The 25,764-nt window shown below is 44.6% G+C and overlaps 2 protein-coding genes across 2 annotated transcripts in view; both read left to right on the top strand.

Moving 5' to 3' along the window:
- LOC134574527 (oocyte zinc finger protein XlCOF6-like) overlaps positions 1–25,764 on the top strand; it is a 169,018-nt gene that overhangs the window by 26,381 nt on the left and 116,873 nt on the right. The gene's annotated exons all lie outside the window — the stretch shown is intronic.
- LOC134575516 (gastrula zinc finger protein XlCGF49.1-like) lies at positions 5,526–6,643 on the top strand. Its single transcript, XM_063434817.1, has 2 exons — positions 5,526–5,529; positions 6,105–6,643. The coding sequence occupies exons 1-2, from the start codon at positions 5,526–5,528 to the stop codon at positions 6,635–6,637; spliced, it is 537 nt and encodes a 178-aa protein (XP_063290887.1). The 3' UTR covers positions 6,638–6,643.

The raw sequence follows: 25,764 nt of genomic DNA, 5'->3' as shown, positions 1-25,764 counted from the left end.
AACCACTTGTGTTTTTAGAAGTGGTCATGTATGGTCAGCCTTTCTGCTTGAATCGATTCCTGTACAGAGAAACGTTTGTGCCCGGGTCTAGTTGAACCTCCAGCAGAGTTCCGAGCTGCCTAACGTTAAGTGCAACTAAATGTGTAATATAAAAATTGTCCCCTCCCACCCTTTGCCAGCTCTCAAAAGCCCTCCCAGCTGCCTACATGAGTTATCATTAGTCTTTTGGGTGTTTGTTTTTTTGTCTCCTTCCTCCATTCCTAATTCAAGCAGTCCAAGACCTCCCCACCTCCATACCTGATCTTTTTAATTTTTCTTTGTTTTTGTTTTGTCCATCTCCCTAGTCCACTGCACCCTCCCTCCCTGCCAACTTTGGTTTTTGAGTGCTGCCTTGAGGGAGCAAGGGGCAGGCTTTAGCAGCAAGCTGAGTGGTCGCTCAACTCGCCATTGATGAACACTCTCCATGTAGCGTTTAATGCTGCTATCAGAAGAAGCTGGTTGTGCATTTCCAGCACTCGCCACATGTGTCCCTGAGGTCCAACAATGCTTCTCTATTACAAGCATTTGTTTGAACCGAGAGATGGTTACGCGTTGTGACGTGAAATAGAAAATGTTATTTTTTTATTTTTTTGGTTTTCGAAAAAAAAAATTGTTTACACTTTATGGTGCAAAAAAAGCAAGGGTGACTAAGTGACGAGGCATCAGTGGTAGAAAGGGGATCGAGGCACTCCAAGTATCTTCAAATTTATTTATTGGGACAAGTGACACACCGCACTCTTCCTATTTTTTCCAAATAAGTGACAAGGCCCGTCTCAACATTAAGTGTACTAATAATTATCTCCAACAAGGTTAGAGTAGCCCCTTAAAAATAAAAAGCCTATGGGGTGCGATATGACACCTAGATTTGTATAAGCGAGGTTTTAAACTTCTCTTATGCCCCAGCCAGCCATATCGCAGCATGTCTAATAAGCAGTGAGGAGCTAAAAACTAGTGACTGGGCTATGAAAATAGAGGGGGCTGTAAATAAAATAATATGGAGTGGGCAGATCACTAGATTCCACAAGTTTTGAGAGAAGTGTGACTTGCTTGAGCATCTCGGACTACGATTGCAAAGCATGGGAAAGCCCTTATAAAGGCTTTAACTGCCACGCAAGCTTGTTCTACATTGAGCCGTTAATGGGTTCACATGAATTCAATGCAACACCTTTTGAAATTTTTTTCTTAACAGGGGGTGGAAAGGGGCTTGGAGACCCCGAGCCACCCTAGTTGGTGTGAACTTTCCTTAATATTTAAGGGGGTGGACAATGGTACGGTTGAGAGCTGGAGAGGACTGACCCTCAGTCAGTTCCTCAAGACCATAGTTTGATTGAGATTAGAGGTTACAATCCATCTTTTTATTTATCTGAAGTGCTGTCAAAACTCGACTCTGGTTACTATCTATTCTGTATTTCACCAGGTTTATAATAGTTGTATAAATTTATAGGTATATTTTAATATGTGTTTTCTTAAGTTAATGTTCGAATTGAAAGGGACAATTTTATTTTTATCCTTTTTTCTCTGCCAGGTATCTACAGGGCGTGAAGATTGCGCGGTCTTTTTCTCTCTGGAGGAGCATACGGATTTAGGAGACAAGAATTTTGATGTGATAATGGAGAACCACTAACCTCTTGGCATGTTTGGTAAATCACACAGCCTGGTTACAATGCTGCTACCCATCCCATGTGTTTCCTATTAAGGGTTAATAAGTATAGGGGTGTATATAAAAAATACCCCTTTCTGTCTCATTAGAGATATCTTTGCCAGAAGCTCAAGGAAGCAGGCTGAAGGGTCAGAGTTAGGACCCGCTTAGGGGGGTCTGCCTTGACGTTGGCAGGCGGGCATTCCCTCCAATGGCCATTGGAGCAACTAAATGACCTCCATTTGTCTAAATATACATAGGGATTAAGGAGAAAGCGCAAGTAACATTTTCTTTTCTTTGATGTTTGGTAAATTTACCATTCTTTACAGTCAGATTTTTGAACTTTTAAGAAGCAGCATTTTAAATTACCTTTTGCGGTTATTTTTCTTGCAGTTTTCAGTCACTATTTTCTGCTAACAAATTCATAGCAAACCTCTTCAGTCAACAGCAGCAGACGCAAAAACGCTTTCTGCATCTCTGTGAAGCATTCAATTGACAGAGCACAGCGATTGCTGCACATGTTCAGTAGGTCCACATTGCTTCTCTATGAGAAGCATTGGATTGAACCAATGAACATCCATCTAGATGATCTCCTCATGGGAAATCATCTTCCCCTTGCCAGCACTCTGCACATATGTTGCCCACGCGCTGTGCATGCTGATGCACAGGAGAAAAAATAAACGTTTTTTTCTTTTTTTTTTACTGTATGTATTGGGGCTGATGAGTACTATTGTCGTTGCTGCTGCCCAGTAGTGGGAATTTGAGCGCAGGACTTTTTTTGGTGAAAATATGCACAGAATTGACATAATGAGGCTTGGAACAGAGCTCTAGGCTGCCTAAGTCATGTGTGCTGGGGTGCAACTAACTTCTGTCACACCATTTAAAAATAACTCTGGATGTCCAGGCTCCTTCCACCATGACCACTTCAAAAAGCAGTAACCCTTAACGTAGACCCTCAGACATGCCATGAAGGTATCAGTATTTTCCTCTCTTCAGTTCATTGCAGATGATACAACTGCAGCATGTTTGGAAGCAGGCCCGGACTGGCCATCGGGCAAACCGGGCAAATGCCCGGTGGGCCGCGATGGCCACGGGCCGAGGCGATCCAGCCGCTGTGTTGCATGAAGGGCCGGTGGGGAGATTGAAGATCTCCCTCACCGGCCCACATGCTCTTAAATGCGGCCGCCGGCTGGGAGAGAGAGGGAGGGAGCCAGCCTGGTGAAGCGGACCCGGCGGAGCTCTAACTTGCAGCTCCGCCGGGTTTCTCTCGCGAGATCCGGGCCGTTGCCATGGCAACCGGCCCGGTCTCGCGAGAGTGAACTCTAGCCCGAAGGCTAGAGTTCACTTACCACGAGGACCACCAGGGATGGATGTCAGCGCCCCCCCCCCCCCCCCTTCCAGGCTACAGGTAAGAAGGAAAGGGGGGGGGGGGGATATAATCTATTTATTTTTATTAAAAAAAACAAAAAAACAACTCAATATTGGCATTTACCTGCCTCCCCCAATACACAATCCTTGCAAACACACACATCACCCTCACCCAGCACCCTAACACTCACACAGCACCCTAACATTCACCCATCACCCTAACATACTCACACAGCACCCTAACATACTCACACAGCACCCTAACATACTCAAACAGCACCCTAACATGCTCACACAGCACCCTAACATGCTCACACAGCACCCTATCACTCACCCAGCAGACTAACACTCACCCAGCAGACTAACACTCACACAGCACCCTAACATACTCACACAGCACCCTAACATACTCACACAGCACCCTAACATACTCACCCAGCACCCTAACATACTCACCCAGCACCCTATCACTCACCCAGCACCCTAACGTACTCACCCAGCACCCTAACATACTCACCCAGCACCCTAACATACTCACCCAGCACCCTAACATACTCACCCAGCACCCTAACACTCACACAGCACCCTAACACTCACACAGCACCCTAACACTCACACAGCACCCTAACACTCACCCAGCAGACTAACACTCACCCAGCAGACTAACACTCACACAGCACCCTAACATACTCACACAGCACCCTAACATACTCACCCAGCACCCTAACATACTCACCCAGCACCCTAACATACTCACCCAGCACCCTATCACTCACCCAGCACCCTAACGTACTCACCCAGCACCCTAACATACTCACCCAGCACCCTAACATACTCACCCAGCACCCTAACATACTCACCCAGCACCCTAACATACTCACCCAGCACCCTAACACTCACACAGCACCCTAACACTCACACAGCACCCTAACACTCACACAGCACCCTAACACTCACCCAGCACCCTAACACTCACCCAGCACCCTAACTTACTCACCCAGCACCCTAACGTACTCACCCAGCACCCTAACATACTCACCCAGCACCCTAGCTCAAACAGAACCCTAGCACAAACAGCACCCTAGCTCTCACACAGCACCCTCACTCACATAGCACCCCAACACACACAGAACCCTCACACAGCACCCTAACACACACACATCACCTTCGCACAGCACCCTAACACATAGCACCCACACACAGCACCCACACACACAGCGCCCTCACACACACATACTGCACCCTCACACACACATACTGCACCCTCCCACACACACAGCACCTTCCCACACACACTATACTCTTCACAAATGCACACTACACCCCTCACACACACAGCAGCCCCCAAACACGCTGCACCACTCACACACACACTCACTAGATCTCCTATACGCACTCCTTCACACACACTAGATCCCCTACACACAGACGCTGCACCACCTACACACACACTACATTTCTGACATACACACTCTGGATACCCTATGCACACACTAGATTCCATTTAAGCAAACACATAGTGTCTCCATAAATGGGATACTGTGAGTATCCCAATTATGGAAACCCCTGAGACAAGTTTCAAGCAAACACAACGCAAGCATGTTATTACATTTGCTTGCACTGTGCAGAACAAATACAGGGCCCTTTTCTCATGCCCTGGAAGAGCATTGAACCAACATGCTCACTTTGAGATGGGGCGTGCTTGTCATTGGGGATGACAAAACACACCCTATCTGGCCCCGCCCCCTTTTCAGTGGCCCGCTGTGAATAAAAAATGCCCGGGCCGAATTTTTTCCCCAGTCCGGCCCTGTTTGGAAGTACACAGCAGGAATAATTGTGACAAGTGATAGCTGATGAGAAATGACAGGAAACAGAGTACAGTACAATGTTGCCTTTTGACACATTTCTGCATAATGTGAAGCCTGTGTAAGACAAAGTAGTTCCTACTTTTTATGTTTATGTCAATTGTACTTTGAAAGGTTACTCTGACCCTTTTTCACTTTACATTTATTTTATAATGTGCTATTGGGCACTTGCAGATTGGTCCAACCCAGTTTTTTAAATAAAAAAAAATAAAAACTAATAAGAATAAACTTACCAGGATTCAAACACCAGGCAGGTTTCTTCAATACCACATCTGTTGTCACTTCTTCCCTCTCTGAGATTTAGTCACGTGCTTCTCATAGAGAAGAGTTTGATTGGACCAATCTCTAGGCTGAGAGCACATGTGACATACTCTGAGCCGAGGAAGACTGGAAGAGATCGTGGTGTGGACAAGGGGCGGTCGTTTTTAAAAATAAATAAAATGAATTCAGGAGGTGGGAGGGAACATGTAAGCTTCTCCTTGCAGGCGTGCTCACAGTAAGGGTGATAACTGATTATGTCTGATTTATTATCTCACAATACATTTGCTCTCAGCAGATGGCTCTTTGGACAGGACAATTTTGGAAACCTATCACCGCCCTGTAACTACATCTAAATGGGTAAACAAAGGTACATGTGAAATTAGTATCAATCAAGAAAATAATTGTCTGATCACAAATCAAGTGCATGAGAGACAAAAAACACCTAACACCACTAAGCAGCACTATACACCCACTGAACACAAGCAGGCCGGGTATACATCTGCTCGGATTAAGGAGGAAACCGACTTATGTGAAGAAAGAGGTCTCCCAGAGACTGACATTTATACACCGACAGAAAATACATCGAGTCATATTAAAGAGGAATCCGTCTTAAGAAATCTCACCGATACCAACATTTATCTACCCACAGTACACACAGAGACACAATACACGTCTAGCTTTATTAAAGAGGAACCAGTCTCATGTAAAAATAGAAACCTCTCAGACACTCACAGTTATACTCCCACAGAACATACACAGACAAAATATCTATCTAATGCTGTGAAGTAGGAGTCACACTAATGGACAATAGAAGCACTTAGAGATATTTCTAAATCTATGGAAGATGCATATTCTCATATTAACCCCTTAAGGACACATGACATGTGTGACATGTCATGATTCCCTTTTATTCCAGAAGTTTGGTCCTTAAGGGGTTAAAGAAGAATTCACAGGAAATTATATTTATACACCCACAAACCATACTTTGGTGGAACATACTTCTATTCATACTAAGAAGGGACCTGTTTCATGTGAAGAAGAAAATTACATTTACACACCCACCTCTTCTCACAAATCAAATCTTATTTTACATAAAACTCCTAAAAGAAAGAACAAAACTCACAAAGCAAAGAAGTCTTTCTCATGTGCTGAATGTGGTAAAATCTTTGGCCGTAATGAACATCTTCTTAATCATGAAAGAACTCGCACAGGAGAGAAACCATTCTCCTGTTCTGAATGCGGTAAATGCTTTGCCAGAAGTTCACATATTGTACAACATCAGAGGATTCACACAGGAGAGAAGCCATTCTTATGTACGGAATGTGGGAAATGCTTTAATTGTAGTTCTCATCTTCGCCGACATCAGAGCATTCACACAGGAGAGAGACCATTCTCCTGTTTGATATGTGGAAAAGGTTTTGCTCGCAGTTCAGTTCTTGCTAACCATCAGAAGGTCCACAAGTGAGGAACCTTTCACCTGGTCCCAGTATTTTTATTTTAAATCAAATCTAGTTCACTGTAAGTATTTTTACCTTTGGAGAAAACAAGACTTTAAAATGTTTATTACTAAAAAACATTTTAAGTATAGGATCCCATTGATGTGAAAATTACTGAATTGTATTTTTATTTATTTAGAATTTTGCTCACACTCAGTAGATAGTGATTGACACTTTTGGTTTTGGCTGCATAGGTTAATGTATTCATGGTTACACTACAATCTTTCAATCCATTCTGGTTCATCATTATACTACATTTTTCCAAAAATGCTTTGACTGAAGGGGGGGGAGAGAGAATTAACCCTTTGACTGCCAGGGCATTTTTAAATTTTGTCCCTAGTGGAGAACAGACTAACTTGGAGCATTTTGCTATTGTTCATTTTAAGTCCCATTCCTATATTGCTTATTAAAGTACAGATAGGACTTACTTTTGATGCCATCTTTAAATATTCCGCTAATTATTTCATATGAATAAACTATAAAAAAAAAGGAAATAAATTTACGTCTAATAACCTGTATGCTTCTTATTAGACTACAGAAACAAGCCCTTAAATATGTTCGTTTTTTATCTTGATTGTGGAAATAGTTTCCATTCATTTGGAATTTTATTAAAACAGCTTTTTCTTAAACAGTTTTTCATTGAATTGACCCATAATTGACCCGCCCCCCCCCCCCCCCCACCACGCCCACTACGGAGAGGCATTGCAAAGGACAGGTGGAAAGGGGGGTCTTGAGCATCACAGAGGGGGCCCTGTCGACATTGGTTGTCTGTCGCCAGCATGCCATGTGTGCCGTCAACAGATGTACAATTGCTACAGAATTCATATTAATCAGCCCGGACATATCCTTCCAGGCCAGCTAATGACGCTGCTGGAGGTATAACTAAAGCTCTATGCATACAAGGTCAAAGCACCTTGGCCAATTCAAATCAGTAAAGTGCTTATGGTGCTTGGAGTAACTTTTTCATTACTGTACAATTTGGTAATCTGGGAGTTTAAAAAAATGTAAGTCATAAAAGATAACTGGGACTTTTTTTAAACACACTATGCTGCACAACTGTATAATCACATACATGTTTAAAACATGGAAAACTCAAGAGCAGGCACATGGGAACCACATACAGAGCCAATATGCATGTACATGTTGGGTGCTTTTTATCACATGTGTTCGACTGTTCTAGTGATCATATGCTCACAAATGCATAGATGACACTAAAGAGTCCACAATGTAAAACAGGATTAATTGCAAATTTCTGTGACTGGCCTGAGCCATCCTATCATTGAGGGGTTAAAGGGACAGTTTGGGCAACCTTAACTTCATTTAAATTAAATTGTTAAAGTGCCAGGAGGCCCCCAGTGCACTCTTACTTCAAGGGGTCAAGCATAACCCTGATCTTCCTCTCCCCCCCGTCCCCCGGCTTCATACAGCTTCTGAAATTTCAGATTCCTGAAGCTCAAAGTGCCATTGGACAAGCACACCGCTGATTGCCTGAGAGCGGTCGGATGGGGGCTCACCATTCATAAAACTGACTTGGAAAAGGTACGTTTCCTGGACATGGGGGTTACTGCTGTATTCATGAGACATCACTGAACACAAATATGAGTGTTTTATAGCAGTAAAATGTATAATGCTGATGATAGAATTGGTAAAAAGGCAGTTTTATGGGTTTTTTTTTGTTATTTGTTTTTTGCATTTAAAAAGAAAAAAAATGAACGCTATTGTTTGCCAGGATATGTGACTAAGTGGGTACTAAAAAAAGACTGAATACAAAAGGATGCACACCTAATAAATAATCAATCACTTTATTGTACAATCAAGTATAACAACCGAAAGATTATTACTACAACAAACAAATGATAGAGGCTATAGATTGCAAATAAAGCAAAAAGCTGCATATAACACCATTTATTTCTCATCTTTATCAAACTGTTTTAGATTATATTCATGTTAAATTATGTCTAATATATAAATATTTGATGTGAAATGAAAGCCCTGTTTCTCCTGAACAAAATGATATATAATAAGTGTGGGTGCACTTAATATGAAAGAGGTAAATTATGGTTAACAGACTTATAGCTCACACTCTAGATTTTGTTTTGATCAGAACTTGTACAATTGCCTCTGTCCTTAAAGAGACTCTCCAGTGGACCCTACAGTGCCCCTCTCCCTCCCACCCACCACTCCGGTAAACCCCTTCAGTGACTTACCGGAGTCCAGCGCCGATGTCCCTAATATTTATTAGTATCTCCAAAAAATGCAATACATACACACAGACTGCTGAACACATTCACACCGACAGCAGGAACACATTCACACACCGACTGCTTAATACATACACACACCGACACACAGACTGACTTCTAAATACAAACACACAAACAGACTGCTAAATACACACACACAAACATACACACAGTCCTCTGAATACACACATACTGCTGAGTACACACACATACTGCTGAGTACACGCAGTCTGCTTAATACATGTACACAGTCTGCTGAATACACACACTCACTGCTGAATACATAAAGACTGCTGAATACACACACATTGAGGTGTGCAGTGTGTGTGTTTGTGCGTAAGGGTGTGGAGTGCTGTGTGTGAGGTGTTGTGTGTGTGTGTGAGGGGTGCTCTGTGTGGGGGGGGTAGGGGTGCTGTGGGGGCGGTTGAAGATACATAAAAAAAATGTATATTAAATCAGTATCCCCCCCTCCCTTCTTCTTACCTTTGGTGAGGGGGGAAAGGAACACAGTCATCCCTGGTGGTCCGGTGGTGGACAGGTCCTGCAGCTCTCCTTTCCTCCCGCGCGCAGAATGCTGTGTGGAGTGTTGCCATGGTAATATGCGCCTCAACGCTCCACACAGATTGCTCGCAGGAGGACAGGAGAGCTGCTTCTGAGATCCCTCCCCCTGCTTCCGGTCCTCCCCACAAGAAAGCAGAGTAGGCACCTGCTGTTTTGGGCAAGCAGGTGCCTACTCTGCATTGATGGCGAACCTATGGCCGCGTGCCCACAGAGAGGGCCCGGCGTGCCACCGGTTCGCCATCACTGCTCTAGTGCCTGTCTTATAGACAGCCAGTAGAGAAGGACTTAACCCTGCAAGGTAAATATTGCAGATTATAAAAATTGCAATAATTACATTTGCAGGGTTAAGGACAGAAGTGGTCTGGGTGCCTGGAGTGTCCCTTTAAGGGGTTAATGAGGTTTTTCAGGTACTTTTATTTATTTTCATTATTCTTGTCTGAAATCTGCCTTGTTCACAATATACTATCTGTGAACTCTTATTGATTTGATAGGTGGCCACTAATTTCCCCAGGTGTTGTTTATCTATGTTTATAATAGCGTGCTATTGAATTAATAATTATTTACTGATTGTCCAAGTTGAACAGTCTATATTGGTTTGTATTTACACAGATCTGGTATGCTGGACATGTATTTACCAAACAAAACAGTTTTGTGTATATGTATATATATATATATATACACACGGCTATTCCAATCTACTCTATATAGGGTTACAAATAAAGTTAATATATTTTAACATAAATGGTGTGCTTATAAGGACACATGACATATGTGACATGTCATGATTCCCTTTTATTCCAGAAGTTTGGTCCTTAAGGGGTTAAAGGGATTCTCCAGTGCCAGGAAAACATGTTAGTTTTCCTGGCACTGCAGGACCCTGTAGTGCCCCTCTCCCTCTCACCCCCCATCCCAAGTTAAAACCCCTTCAGTGACTTACAGGAGTCCAGCGCCAATGTCCCTCTGCACTCGTCAGGCCCCGCCTACTCTCCTCCCCCGCTGAAGTCAGCCGGCAGGGGAGACCTAATGCGCATGCGTGGCAATGGCCGTGCACACGCATTAGACCACCCCATAGGAAAACATTCAGTGCTTTCCTCTGGGGAATTCGGCGCCGCTGGAGGTCCTCACATAGTGTGAGGATGTCCAGCGTTGCTTAAAACACTTTTCACGTTCTAAGAACATGGAAGTCCCTCTAGTGGCTGTCTGATAGAAATACTCATAGACAGCCACTAGAGGGGGACTTAAATCTGCAAAGTAATTATTGCAGTTTATGAAAGGGTTAAGGGTAGTGGGTAGTTGGCACCCAGGCCACTCCAATGGGCAGAAGTGGTCTGTGCGCCTGCAGTGTCCCTTTAAGTTAGATTACTATGTATGTGTTTTGACCCTGAAGGAACAGGGTATTCATAGTGAGCAACTCTGGTTTCTGAGCTAAATGTTTTTTTCAGATATTTGTATCCTCCATTTTGAGTATTTGTTCTGTTTATGCTTGGCAAGGCTTTAAAGCGCCACATGGCACCGTTTCTGAGCTTCCGTTGTGACAAATAACCACTGAATTCTTTTTTAATTGAAGGCTGAAATCTCATAGGAAACACTGTGATTAATGAATTAATTTCTTACTGGGAGCTCATGAACTCTACAACTGCTGGGAAGCTCTTTTAAACGTTGCCTCTGTCCTTAAAGAGACTCTCCAGTGGACCCTACAGTGCCCCTCTCCCTCCCACCCACCACTCCGGTATACGCATACTGGAAAAATATGGTGATCTGGCAATTGTAACGGTGGATGTAGCTCTTTAAGACCTGCCTTTGTATATGATGCTGAACTTCACATCTTTTTAGAAACACACTATATCTGAGCCAAAACGCTTTACATAGAGGAAAAGCTTAATCATTTGTAGGAGGTCTGGGCTGGGTAGGTATTAATTTCACACCTTCCTGCCATGCGATTTACGCCATATCTGGCATCCTGACCCTTTCCAGAGTCTAATCCCTGTCTCCACTACTTCTGTGCTCCTCCAGGGGGTAGTTATCCTCATACTGGTTGGAGAGTCAATTATGCTAATAATATGTAATAATAATAAGTCATTATTAACATGTAATGAAAATAAATTGTAATACTATATATTTAATATGTCACATATATTGATCATTTGTAATAATAAGATTTAATACTATGTTATTTGTAATACGATATTGCATATTATCATTACATATTATTATAATACTTAATAAAAAGTAATTACAGCATGTAATAATATGTAATGCCATATAATATGTCATAAGATTTAATACTATGTGATATGTAATGATGATAATAATATATAATTATTGTTGATTGATTAATATGGGCTTTGCCCGCAGTAATCATGGCGGCCGAGTTCTTTCCCGTGATTCATCGCGACTGCGGGACGTAGTGACGTCATAATCAAGCGCTGCGGGAAGCTGCAGTTTTCGGTGAAACAGAGCAACGTGTCCGGAGAGGAGCAGGTGGTATGTCGGAGTTACTAACCGGCGATAAATTAGAGCAGTGAGAGTGTGATAATCTGCTGTCCTGGGTGGATGAGATATTCTGCCAGCCTGGTACTGGAGGGTGAGATACTCTGCCAGCCTGGTACTGGAGGGTGAGATACTCTGCCAGTCTGGTACTGGAGGGGGACATGCTCTGCCAGCCTGGTACTGGAGAGGGACATGCTCTGCCAGCCTGGTACTGGAGGGTGAGATACTCTGCCAGCCTGGTACTGGAGGGTGAGATACTCTGCCAGCCTGGTACTGGAGGGGGACATGCTCTGCCAGCCTGGTACTGGAGAGGGACATGCTCTGCCAGCCTGGTACTGGAGGGTGAGATACTCTGCCAGCCTGGTACTGGAGAGGGACATGCTCTGCCAGCCTGGTACTGGAGGGTGAGATACTCTGCCAGCCTGGTACTGGAGGGTGAGATGCTCTGCCAGCCTGGTACTGGAGGGTAAGATACTCTGCCAGCCTGGTACTGGAGGGTGAGGTACTCTGCCAGCCTGGTACTGGAGAGGGACATGCTCTGCCAGCCTGGTACTGGAGGGTAAGATGCTCTGCCAGCCTGGTACTGGAGGGTGAGATACTCTGCCAGCCTGGTACTGGAGGGTGAGATACTCTGCCAGCCTGGTACTGGAGGGGGACATGCTCTGCCAGCCTACTACTGGTGGGTGAGATACTCTGCCAGCCTACTACTGGTGGGTGAGATACTCTGCCAGCCTGGTACTGGTGGGTGAGATACTCTGCCAGCCTGGTACTGGGGGGTGAGATACTCTGCCAGCCTGGTACTGGAGGGGGACATGCTCTGCCAGCCTGGTACTGGTGGGTGAGATGCTCTGCCAGCATGGTACTGGAGGGTGAGATACTCTGCCAGCCTGGTACTGGAGGGGGACATGCTCTGCCAGCCTGGTACTGGTGGGTGAGATGCTCTGCCAGCATGGTACTGGAGGGTGAGATACTCTGCCAGCATGGTACTGGAGGGTGAGATACTCTGCCAGCATGGTACTGGAGGGTGAGATACTCTGCCAGCATGGTACTGGAGGGTGAGATGCTCTGCCAGCCTGGTACTGGAGGGTGAGATGCTCTGCCAGCCTGGTACTGGAGGGGGGACATGCTCTGCCAGCCTGGTACTGGAGGGGGGACATGCTCTGCCAGCCTGGTACTGGAGGGGGGACATGCTCTGCCAGCCTGGTACTGGAGGGGTGACATGCTCTGCCAGCATGGTACTGGAGGGTGAGATACTCTGCCAGCCTGGTACTGGAGGGTGAGATACTCTGCCAGCCTGGTACTGGAGGGGTGACATGCTCTGCCAGCCTGGTACTGGAGGGGTGACATGCTCTGCCAGCATGGTACTGGAGGGGTGACATGCTCTTCCAGCCTGGTACTGGAGGTTGAAAGGGTGAGGGGTAAGAACCAGTAGTGGATTATTTATTATATTATTAACCAGATGGTAATGAGACACAGAACTGGATTATATAATGCATTCAGATAAGCAGTTATGGATGCTGTGCTAGGAGATCTCACGCTGTACTAAGAAAGCAGGGTGGTTACACACTATGTCTCTTAGGGGAGGAAGCTTTATAGCACCTGTGCAGTGGTTTATGGGAAGGATAAGCAGTAAAGAGATGTGGTGCTGCACTAGGAAGGGAGAGTAATGGGATGCCTTGATTTAGTGGTTATAATGCTTGGAGATTTTCTATTAATGGACAGTATGGTTTCTGGTAGAAGTGCTATTTTCCATTGCCCAATTGGAGAGGGTTTTGGAGTTGGTTTGTCTTGTTTTGTTTTATTGCACTGTAATATATAGTAAAATATAACTCTTGGCACTTTTCATTGTCAGAGTTTGCATGAATTGTGATTTTATTTTTTTCTTATTTAGAACTTGTCAGCTTTTTATCATCAATAAAGTAAGCAAACAAATATCAAGTGATGTGTGAAATATTGTTTAAAGATACACTCTCAAAAATAATATTCATTTTCTAAATAATCTACTTATCACCTGGTTAAATAGTTTGATCTAATGTTCTAATAATCAACAACTTGGGTCAGACAGTGTTTGAAAGCAAACCGTCTCTATGATCTTCCCAGCTTCACTCCCTGCACCTAAACCGGGATAAACCATAGACACTGTCTGACACAAGCTGTATGTATATGACTGAATTATCCTGTAATATACCAAATGTATAAGACTCCTTTCCAATTTTTATTTTATTTACATATACTTAATTTGAAAAAAAATCTATTGTGTTTCAAAGCTTGGTGAAAGTATTATTATATTAGAAATAGTTTTGATGTGACAGTTGTCCTTTAACCTCTTAAGGACCAAACTTCTGGAATAAAAGGGAATCATGACATGTCACACATGTCATATGTCCTTAAGGGGTTAAGGGCGTGCCAGGACAGACAGACCGTCACATCTGGTCTTGAAGGCATCTCCTGGATCAATGGGACACGGCCCTGCTAGAAAAACAACAAGGCAGGAATGGGGGAGGAAAGGAACACACTAAGTGGGCCCTTAATACATTTAACATATACAACCACATATTTGGAAAATAACATGAGACATTTTGGCTGAATGTCCATTTCGTGGCTACACTTGCTACACTTATTATCCACTGATTCCAGTCATGGTCATCAATTAGGGTCCATAGTTTCTAGTAAGCTCTTCCACAAGCCATATTGAATCTAGTGGACACCATTCAATGGCAGTTCCATTGGGCTGCCATTGAACGGTGAGGAAGCTTCCTTTGCAAAAGTTATATAATATATATATTTTTTGTTTGACAGGTCAAAATGCCAATGTGTTTGGTCAATGGTTGTACAAGCCAGACTGGAAAGAAGAACCCAGATATGGACGTGATGCTTCATTGTTTTCCCAAAAACCCAGAGCGGGTGAAATTATGGCTACAGCAAACTAGACAACGTTTCAAGGATATTGATAAAGTTGTCGTAGCAATATGTGATGGTAAACGGCATAACAATTACAGGCTATGCTCAAGGCACTTTACAAAAGATTGCTATACAATAAAAGGTACCCACAAATCTCTCAACAAGTACGCAATTCCTACTATATTTCCAACAGGCACTGGAGTACCATGTATAGATGAATATATGTTTTTTAAGCCTTGCAAAAGATTGCATACAGATATGCCAACATGTTCACCAACCACCATCAAAGACTTGTTGAGCTTTACCAAAATATTATGTGATGTTTCAACATCTACCAGTGATTATGTTTTCACCAGAGAAGTTAGCACCCAAACAGAAAGCATCTCATTAAAAGATGCCATTGAATTGTGCAAGTCCTCACAACACCTTAGCAGCAGCATATCAAAGAGAATGTCAGCTGAACATCGCTATGCCAAGATACTGAACAACACAAGGCTTTCAAAAAAACAAAGAAGAAAGAGGAAAAGACCAAAGTCAAGTCTGTTTAAAATAAAAAAGGAGAAAAGGTTTCAGATGGAGTCTTTTGAACAGTCTTCTGAAGAACCTTTGTCTCCGATATGTTCATTTTACAGGGAGGCCAAAACGTCTCCACATTTGCAGTATTCTCAAGAATCAGAGGTTTTAGAAAAACATCTGAATAATGTTCACCAGAACATTCCCTTAGATTCCTCTCCCCCGGAGTTGAGGAAGTCATGGAGACAAAAGATAATTAATGAACGTAAATTCATAACTTTTGAGTCCTGCATTGATGCACTCTGTTATAAGGTTACCTGTCAAAGTGTCTTAAACTGCAAAGGACGAATAATAGATTTAAAGAAAAAAACAGAGGGCACATACTTACATATATCTGCTACTTGTGAAAAAGGCCATCAATTTTCGCTGTGGGAAAGCCAACCCAAGATTTCTAAAATTGGAGCAGGCAATATTTTATTAGCTGCTTCTATATTATTCAGTGGGTCACATTTTTCAAAGGTACAAGAGCTACTGCACATCTTCGGATTACAACAAATCTCAAAGTCTGCTTATTGTCGATATCAACATCGCTATCTGTATGGTTCCATCTATTATCACTGGCAATTAGAGAAAGAGAGAGTCAAAGAAGTTTGTAAAGACCGGCCACTGTGTTTAATGGGGAACAGGCAATATGAGAACCCAGAGCTTGGTCACAAGTATTGCGTGTACACGTTTATAGATGTTGGCAGCAAAAACATTGTAGACTTTGAAGTAGTTGAAGTCTATCAAGGTACTTCATCTGTTACTATAGAAGAGAGAGGATTTCAGATGTGTCTGGATAGATTGCGTACTGAAAATCTTGATGTACATATCATAGCAACAGACAAACATTTAAGCATTGAAAAATTAATGCAAGAACATTATGAGGACATTGATCACCAGTACAACGTATGGAACTATGCCAAGGATTTAAAGAAAAATCTCATGACGTTGAGCCAAAAAAAGAACTGCTCCGAAATCTCCAATTGGATCGAGGCAATAATGGACCACTTTTGGTGGAGCATTAAAACGTGCAATGGAGAGATTAATGAACTAAGAGAGCGGTGGCAATCTCTTCTTTATCATGTCTCCGGCCAGCATGAATGGGTAGGTAGACAAAGATATTGTAGTTGTTTTCACGATCCAATCTCAGCAGAAGAAAATGTCAAAACAAAATGGATTGCAAAGAATAGCCCAGCATTTGAAAACTTGGTTTTGTTTGTCACTGACGAACAGCTTCATAAGGATTTGATGCGCTTAGTCCATTTTTGTCACACTGATGCAATAGGATCTTTTCATAATATGTTTTTGAAATACCGACCCAAGAGACTGGATTTTGGAATGGATTCTTTGGATGCTCGCACAGTGCTGGCCGTCCTAGCCCATAATCACAATGTAGAAATAAAGGAGGAATCAGTGAAAGAGACTTTCAAATGTCCAAACATTGTTGCATCCAAAAGGTCCAAGCTTGAATCTCCTTTTTCTCGCAAACGATGGGCGGTAAGAACTGGGGATGAACTAATGTCTAATGAGCACATAGAGGACATGCTATTGACTGTTTTAAGAGTTTGCAGTGGACACCTAACCTGACAAAAATGCATTGCTCATGACTTTGAGCCCCAAAAAAGAATTGCTCAGAAATCTCCAATTGGATCGAGACCGTAATGAACCACTTTTGCTGGCGCATTAAAATGTGCAATGGAGGTATTGATGAACTAACAGGACAGCGGAAATCCCTTATTTATCATGTCTCCGGCCAACACGAATGGGTAGATAGACAGAGATATCGTAGCTGTTTTCACAATCCAATCGCAGCAAAAGAAAATGTCTAAACAAAAGTGATTGCAAAAAATCGAGGACATGCTAATGACTGTTTTAAGAGTTTGCCGTGGAACCGGACCTGACAATAATGTATCAGTCAAGGTGTCAACTATTATACTGTCTGTAACAAGTAGCAACAAACAAAACATAAACTCTTTCTAAAATATGAATATTATTTGTAAGAGTTAATAATATAGAAGTATTGTTATCTTAAAGGGTTACTTCAGATACCATAACCATCCATGGTCCTTGTATCCGTTATTGTGCTTTGTCCTTGTTTACTTTTATTCTAGTTGCAGAGATTTCCATAAACTGCAGCTGTATATGCTACCACCACCACCTCCACAAACATTGTCATGTCACAGGGGAAAGCATAGCTTTCCCCTAACGTGTACAAGATCTATATACTACATGTCTTTTAGAAGATCAATCATGGCTTTGTTTTGCAAGAAAGTGTTTATCAGTCTGACACATGCCTTAAAGGAACACTAGCTCCCTATTGCCTCCCTAAATATAGTAAAATCTTACTTGAATTAAAGTCTGCAGCTGCTGTCCCTGACCTAACTGCTGTCTGCTGACATCATTAGAAGTGGTGGTCTAAGTCAATTACAATGCTTCCCCATAGGATTGGCTAAGACTGTCAAGGAAGCAGATCAGGGGCAGAGCCAGAACAAGTCAAACACAGCCCTGGCCAATCAGCATCTCCTCATAGAGATGAATTGAATCAATGCATCTCTGAGGAAAGTTCAGTATTTGCATGCAGAGGGAGGACACACTGAATGGCTGTACTGCACAGTGTGCAGCCCTGCCATAGGAACCACCTCTAATAACCATCTAAGGAGTAGCCAGTAGAGTTATCACTAGGCTGTAATGTAAACACTGTGTTTTGTCTGAAAAGACAGTGTTTACAGCGAAAAGCCTGAAGGGAATGATTCTACTCACCAAAACATACAATAGGCTGTAGTTGTTCTAGTGACTATTGTGTCATTTTAAGTATCTCAATTTGTGAAAAGGGTATGAATGATTGTACTCAGCAGTAAGATTATTGTGCTGCATATAATATTATCCTACTGAGCCATTTCATTCATGGATGGAGCTACTGCTCCTGGTGAACTGTATAGCCAAATCATCACCTGTGCAGGATTGGCTAGAGTGACAAATACAAAAACTCACCTGTGAATTCTATGGGAGGTGTGTGTGGGTTACAGTCTTTGAAAATGTGCTATTAATTACACAGAGTAGAGAAAAGAGAAGACTTTATCACAGCAGCAATCAATAAGCAACATGCATGAGTTAGTACTGCAAATACCGACATTATAGGACGACTACAATAAAGCCTAGTGGATCCCTTAAATCGGGGCTTGACATATTTGCTTTGAATCTAGGAGCCAGCTAAAAAAGTTAGGAACCAGATTTATTTTAAAGTTCGCTTTATATTCAACGACAAAAATACAATTCTTAAAGGGACACGATAGTCACCAGCGACAAAAATAAAATTCTTAAAGGGATACTATAGTCACCAGGACCACTACAGCTTAATGTGTGCAGCACCTACCTTCAGCGTCTCCACGCACTGCGTGGAGGCGCTGAACGTTCCCTACAGAGATGTATTGATTCAATGCATCTCTATGAGCAGATGCTGATTGGTGCAGCGTTTTGCAGCCAATCCTATGGGAAAACATTTTGTAGGAAGGCAGCTTGCTGGGTGGTTACAGAGGCCAGCGGCTGGTTGCGTGTATTGTTGCTGGTGGTGAGGGAGCTGTAATGTCCTTGCTCTTCTCCCCTGCGCACCGCTTAGTGGGGCCGGAATATGAGGTCATATCCTGGTCTCATTAAGCGCACGGGAAAGCAGAGCAAGGACATCACAGCTCGCACGCCGCCCTTCTACTGTTCGCGCAGCCAGCCGCCCGCCCACCTCCATGACCACCCAGCAAGCCGCTTTCCTACAAAATCCCCCAGCTGGCTGCCCGACCGCCTTGCAGTTAAGGGGCTCGCATATCCCAGGCACCATGGTAAAATTCCTAGGCGCCATGGCGACGTGAGATTTGTCAAGCTCTGCCTTAAATGTCATAAAAATTGTAACCCTTAAAATTAGAATACATGGGGGTTATGTACAAAACGTCTGTTCTGAAATGTTGCACAAATTTGGAAAAGGCATGGACTCGACAACGCATTGCCTGCTGATTCCACTGTTTTCTATGATGACTGCCCCACATATAGCTTTTTCAACCACTTTGAAGCACACTCCACTTTTGTTACACCACCCATTTGTAAATCAATGACTTTTTCAAATTTAAATTTTTGTAAGAAACATAATAGCAGTATTGGTTGCCCGAGAAGGATTTTTTGGGTGCCAAAACACCCTAATCTATAGTTTTAATGCTTTCTATGTGAGGTTTAATGTGACAGCAAGGACCGATGCAGGTTTACATCAGGAACATGCAGAAAGAGGTGTACAGCTGTCAAGTGGTTCAGATATACAAGAATGCAATCAGGATGGCAGGCATGGGAGCATTGATGTAACAAATACCAATTCCTGTAGGGAGGTTTACAAAGATCAAACAGGAATTATGAGTCGCTCTGTCTATCCTCATGAGCTATACAGGATAATTCACTAAAGTGTGAATTCAAAATGAAGGAACACTATAGTAACCAAAACAACTTTAGTTTAATGAAGCAGTTTTAATGTATAGATCATGCCCCTGCGGCCTCACTGCTCAATTCTCTCCCAATAAGGCATTAAATCACGTTGTTTATGCAGCCCTTGTCACACCTCCCTGCATGTGTATTACACAGCTTTCCTAAACACTTCCTGTAAAGTTTCATCTAATGTTTACACTTCCTACTTAATTGCAAATTCTGTTTAATTTAGAATTGCTTATCTCCTGTTCTGTTAATAGCTTACCAGATCCAGAGGCTCCAGTGCTTCGAATCTGCCCAGTTAAATATTACAGAAGAAGAATGTTTACAGAGTTATAGTATTACAGAGTTACAATACATTCATAACACTCACACATTCCATGTGCTGTGAGATGTTGTGTGCAGCGTGTGTGTGTCTTACCAACCTAGTCTAATGTAATGTGTGTGTCTTACCAACCTAGTCTAATGTGTCAGTATCTTCTATTCAGGGGCGTACCTGGAGCATTTGGCACCGGGGCGGATCCAATATTTGGATTTAAAAAACACCCGCAATTTTTTTAAAAATGTATTTAGCACCAAGTAGTGTTTGTAGTTTTTAATGTATTTAGCACCGAGCAGTGTTTGTGTGTTTGAATGTAAGCATGTTTTTGTATAGAGTATGTGTGAGTGAATGTACGGGTGTGTTTGCACGTATTGGCATTTGAATGCAAGTGTGCATTTTTCTGTAGTGTGGTTTTTTAATATGGTGGTGTGTTTTTATGTAGTGTTGACATTTGGATGCAGGGTTGTATTTGTATGTAGTGTAGGTGAAATGCTGAGAGGTATGCACATATACTCACATATACACACACTGGCACACATAAGTACACACATGCAGTTACATAGAAACCACAGTCATACACATATACAGACGAACACTGACACGCACACATACAGACACACATACAGATAGAGACACACACATACAGACATACTGATACAAACACAGACACACAAACAGATACACAGACATACAGACACACATGTATAAGTGTCTGTGTGTGTTTGTATAGTGAATGCAGTGTGTGTGCTTGTATAGTTGATAATGGTGTGAGGGAGGGGGTGTGATGGTGGGACGGGGGGTGATGTGTGAGGGAGAGGGGGTGATAATGAGAGGGAGAGGGAGGTGATGGTGTGAGGGAGGGGGTGATGATGAGAGGGAGAGGGGGTAATGGTGTGGGGTGATGGTGTGAGGGGGGGTGGTGATGAGAGGGGTCGGGTGATGTGAGAGGAAGGGGAGGTGATGGTGAGGGGGAGGGGGTGATGATGGTGGGAGAGGGGGTGATGTGAGAGGAAAACGGGGTGAGGTGTGAGGGAGAGGGGGTGATGATGAGAGGGAGGTGATGGTGAGAGGGGGGTGATGGTGAGAGGGGGGTAATGGGGTGGTGGTGATGAGAGGGGTGGGTGATGTGAGAGGAAGGGGGGGTGATGGTGTGAGGGAGGGGGGTGGTGATGAGAGGGGCGGGTGATGTGAGAGGAAGGGGAGGTGATGGTGAGGGGGAGGGGGTGATGATGGTGGGAGAGGGGGTGATGTGAGAGGAAAGGGGGGTGAGGTGTGAGGGAGAGGGGGTGATGATGAGAGGGAGGTGATGGTGAGAGGGGGGTAATGGGGTGGTGGTGATGAGAGGGGTGGGTGATGTGAGAGGAAGGGGGGTGATGGTGTGAGGGAGGGGGGTGGTGATGAGAGGGGCGGGTGATGTGAGAGGAAGGGGAGGTGATGTTGTGAGGGAGGGGGTGATGATGAGAGGGAGAGGGGGGTGATGTGTGAGGGAGGGGCGGTAATGTGAGAAGAAGGAGGGGTGATGTGTAAGGAGGGGGGTGATGATGAGAGGTGGGGCGGTGATATGTTACATATAGTTACATAGTTGAAAAGAGACTTGCGTCCCTCAAGTTCAGCCTTCCTCACATATGTTTTTGCTGTTGATCCAAAAGAAGGCAAAAAACCCAGTCTGAAGCGCTTGCAATTTTGCAACAAACTAGGAAAAGATTCCTTCTTGACCGCAAAATAGCAGTCAGATGTCTCCTTGGATCAAGCAGCTATTACCTCACTAATTAGAAATTATATACCTGTATGTTATGTTTTTGCAAGTATTTATCCAATTGCAGTTTAAACATCTGTATAGACTCAGACAAAACCACCTCTTCAGGCAATGAATTCCATATCCTTATTGCTCTTACTGTAAAAAAAAAACCTTTTCTTTGTCTTAGATGAAATCTCCTTTCTTCAAGCCTAAATGTGTGACCTTGTGTCCTATGTATAGCCCTGTTTATGAATAGATTTACAGATAATGGTTTGTACTGGCCCCGAATATATTTGTATAGTGTTATCATATCCTCTCTGGACGGCCGCCACTCCACTATCCTGCCCGACGGAACCCGACAACCATGCCGCACCGGTGGGCCGGGGGGGGGTGATCCCGGTCCTCACCTCACGGCCAAACCTGGAGGCCGTATCTTGCCAGGCCACGGTGCAGGCCTGAAGCCTGAATCCAAGATGGCGGAGGCCGCGAAGCGCTGACTCACAGAGCCCAAAACAGGCCGCTGATCCTTGCTGGCAAGACACAGAGGGAGCCAGCAGCGAGCAAACACCACGGGGCCCCAGACAGACGCTTACCATCAGTGGCAGAGGGGTGAAGAGAAGAGGAGACGCACAGCACAAGGCGCTCCTCATATAAACAAAGCCTGCACACGGCGCTGGGGTCGGCGAAACAGTAGAGCCCGAAAGCCCAAACGACTTGTAAAATGGGTGAAAGCAACCCATCAACCCAAGTGCCTGGCAAAACTGTACCTACCTAAGAGACAGCAGCGACACACGGGGTCAACTAAAAAATGGACACGGCCGAGAGTTCCCGGGCAGACTACACCACAACTCCCCAACCAACGCTATCAAGAATCAGACCCTCACCCGGGCAAACCCCGGAGGCGACACCTCCACAAGTGGTACATCGCCTCATATAGACCCCTTCATGCTAGCAGTTTCGCTTCGCCAGCACGGGTGGCTGGCAACAGTATCGCAGCAAGCGGACCCCGCCAACTAGACGGCAGTCCCTGAAATCTGGAATTGGCTAGAGGACTACCCAACACCATCTACCGAAATCAAATGCATGCTCCGGAATACACTGGGACACCTACAGACCCTACTCACATTGTGGACATATTTAATCGCAGACACTAGTGGACTCTATCCACGGCAAAAGAACCAAGTGTTCCCTGATTTCTATATGCTGCATTTATTGTTTTTCTTTCTTTTTGCTCCACATCTGCCTCATAGTCGTAATCTCACAATGCGTGCACAGACAGCCCCACTGCCGTTTACCAACCCCCACGCCCAATCTCCCATTAGCGCTGGAAACTAGCAATTTAATTTAACTTGACGTTCAATCCTGTCCACGCTGAGGGCCACAGGGGGTGGGGAGGGCCTCTGGGGACCTAACAACATCAGGCAGAGCCTCCCCGAGTATAGCCTCAACACCCTGCTGCCGGAGATAGTACACAACACGCGTACCCTGGGGTTACCTTAACTACAGCCATGAGGGCTCCTGCCATTAGTAAGAGTAAAGCCTATGTATCAGTAGACACATCAACACTTCAGCCTGTTATGAAAATGATTGATTCAGCATGTTCCTAACCTATAACAGTCCTGTCTATCTCTCTTTTGTAAACGTATGTTTTGCTACTACTGTTCGCAATGTGTTATCTGCAGAATCACTCAGCATTACTATTAATATAAAAATTGTGCCTGTATTTCATTTGTCCCGCATGTTCAGCGAGGAAAATGCCTGAGGACTGCTCTCGGGGCACCTCAGACCTGCTTGTAAACTTTATGCGCACTACAAAAATAAAGAATTTAAAAAAAAAATAATAATAATGAGAGGGGGACCTACTGTCCTCCCCCCCGGCCCCCACCCCTGCGCGGTGGGTGGGGGCCATAAAAATAATGAGGGGGGGACCTACTGTCCTCAACCCGGCCCCCACCCCTGCGCGGTGGGTGCCATAAAATAATGAGGGGGGACCTACTGTCCTCCCCCCCGGCCCCCACCCATGCGCGGTGGGTGGGGGCCATAAATCACAATGGGGGGAGGACCTACTGTCCTGGGGGCCGGGGGGGGGAGAACAGTAGGTCCCCCCCCTCATTATTTTTATGGCCCCCACCCCCTCATTATTTTTATGGCCCCCACCCAACGTTCACGGGTGGGGGTGGGGGCGGGGGGGGGAGGACAGTAGGTCCCCCCCTCATTATTTTTATGGCCCCCACCCCCTTTATTATTTTTATGGCCCCCACCCAACGCTCATGGGTGGGGGCGGGGGGGAGGACAGTAGGTCCCCCCTCATTTTTATGGCCCCCACCAACTGAGTAGGGGTGGGGGCGGGGGGAAGGACAGTAGGTCCCCCCCTCATTATTTTCATGGCCCCCACCCACCGCGCAGGGGTGGGGGCCAGGGGGGAGGACAGTAGGTCCCCCCCCTCATTATTTTTATGGACCCCACCCACCGCGCAGGGGTGTGGGCTGGGGGGAGGACAGTAGATCCCACCCCTCATTATTTTCATGGCCCCCACCCACTGCGCAGGGGTGGGGTCCAGGGGGGGAGAACAGTAGGTCCCCCCTCATTATTTTTATGGCCACCACCCAACGCTCACGGGTGGGGGCGGGGGGGAGGACAGTAGGTCCCCCCAACCCATTGTGATTTATGGCCCCCACCCACCGTGCAGTGGTGGGGGCCGGGGGGAGGACAGTAGGTCCCCCCTCATTATTTTTATGGCCACCACCCACCACGCAGGGGTGGGGGCGGGGGGAGGACAGTAGGTCCCCCCACAGTGTGTATCAGGGTCCCTGAGGACAGGTGTCAATCCATATCTGCCAAGTGACCCTATGTAGGGGGAACAGTCCCTATTCTGCTCTGTGTCAGTGTGTATCAGGGATCCTTAGGATAGGTGTCAATCCATATCTGCCAAGTGACCCTATGTAGAGGGAACAGTCCCTATTCTGCTCTGTGTCGTCAGTGTGTATCAGGGTCCCTGAGGATAGGTGTCAATCCATATCTGCCAAGTGACCCTATGTAGGGGGAACAGCCCCTATTCTGCTCTGTGTCAGTGTGTATCAGGGTCTCTGAGGACAGGTGTCAATACATATCTGCCAAGTGACCCTATGTAGTGGGAACAGTCCCTATTCTGCTCTGTGTCAGTGTGTATCAGGGTCTCTGAGGACAGGTGTCAATCCATATGTCAAGGTGTCAATATGTCAAATGTCAGGTGTCAATCCATATCCATTGTGATTTAGGAATGTTAGGTGATTTCTGCCCTTTATGGATTAAAACCAGACTCTGCATCAACTGTGTAATTTTCCATGGGAGTTTTGCCATGGATCCTCCTCCGGCTTGCCACAGTCCAGGTGTTAGTCCCCTTGAAACAACTTTTCCATCACTATTGTGGCCAGAAAGAGTCCCTGTGGGTTTTAAAATTCGCCTGCCCATAAAAGTCTCTGGCGGTTCGCCCGGTTCGCCGTTTCGCGAACGTTTGCGGAAGTTCGCGTTCGCCGTTCGCGAACCGACAATTTTATGTTCGCGACATCACTAATCCCTAGTAGTGTTTGTGTGTATTAGATGCAGTGTGTATAGTGCATGCAGAGTGTGTGTTTGTGCAATGGATGTAGTGTGTGTATAGTGAATGCAGAGTGTGTGTTTTTGTGTAGTGAATGTAGTGTTTCTGTGTATTAGATGCAATGTATATTATTATTATTGCCACTTATATAGCGCCAACAGATTCCATAGCGCTTTACAATATTATGAGAGGTGGATTTAACTATAAATAGGACAATTACAAAATAAACTTACGGGAACAATAGGTTGAAG

This window comes from Pelobates fuscus, chromosome 10 (assembly GCF_036172605.1).
Source record: "Pelobates fuscus isolate aPelFus1 chromosome 10, aPelFus1.pri, whole genome shotgun sequence".
NCBI classification, from domain to species: domain Eukaryota; kingdom Metazoa; phylum Chordata; class Amphibia; order Anura; family Pelobatidae; genus Pelobates; species Pelobates fuscus.
Note: the sequence above shows the minus strand (reverse complement) of the source record. Positions and strands in the feature narration are given on the sequence as shown.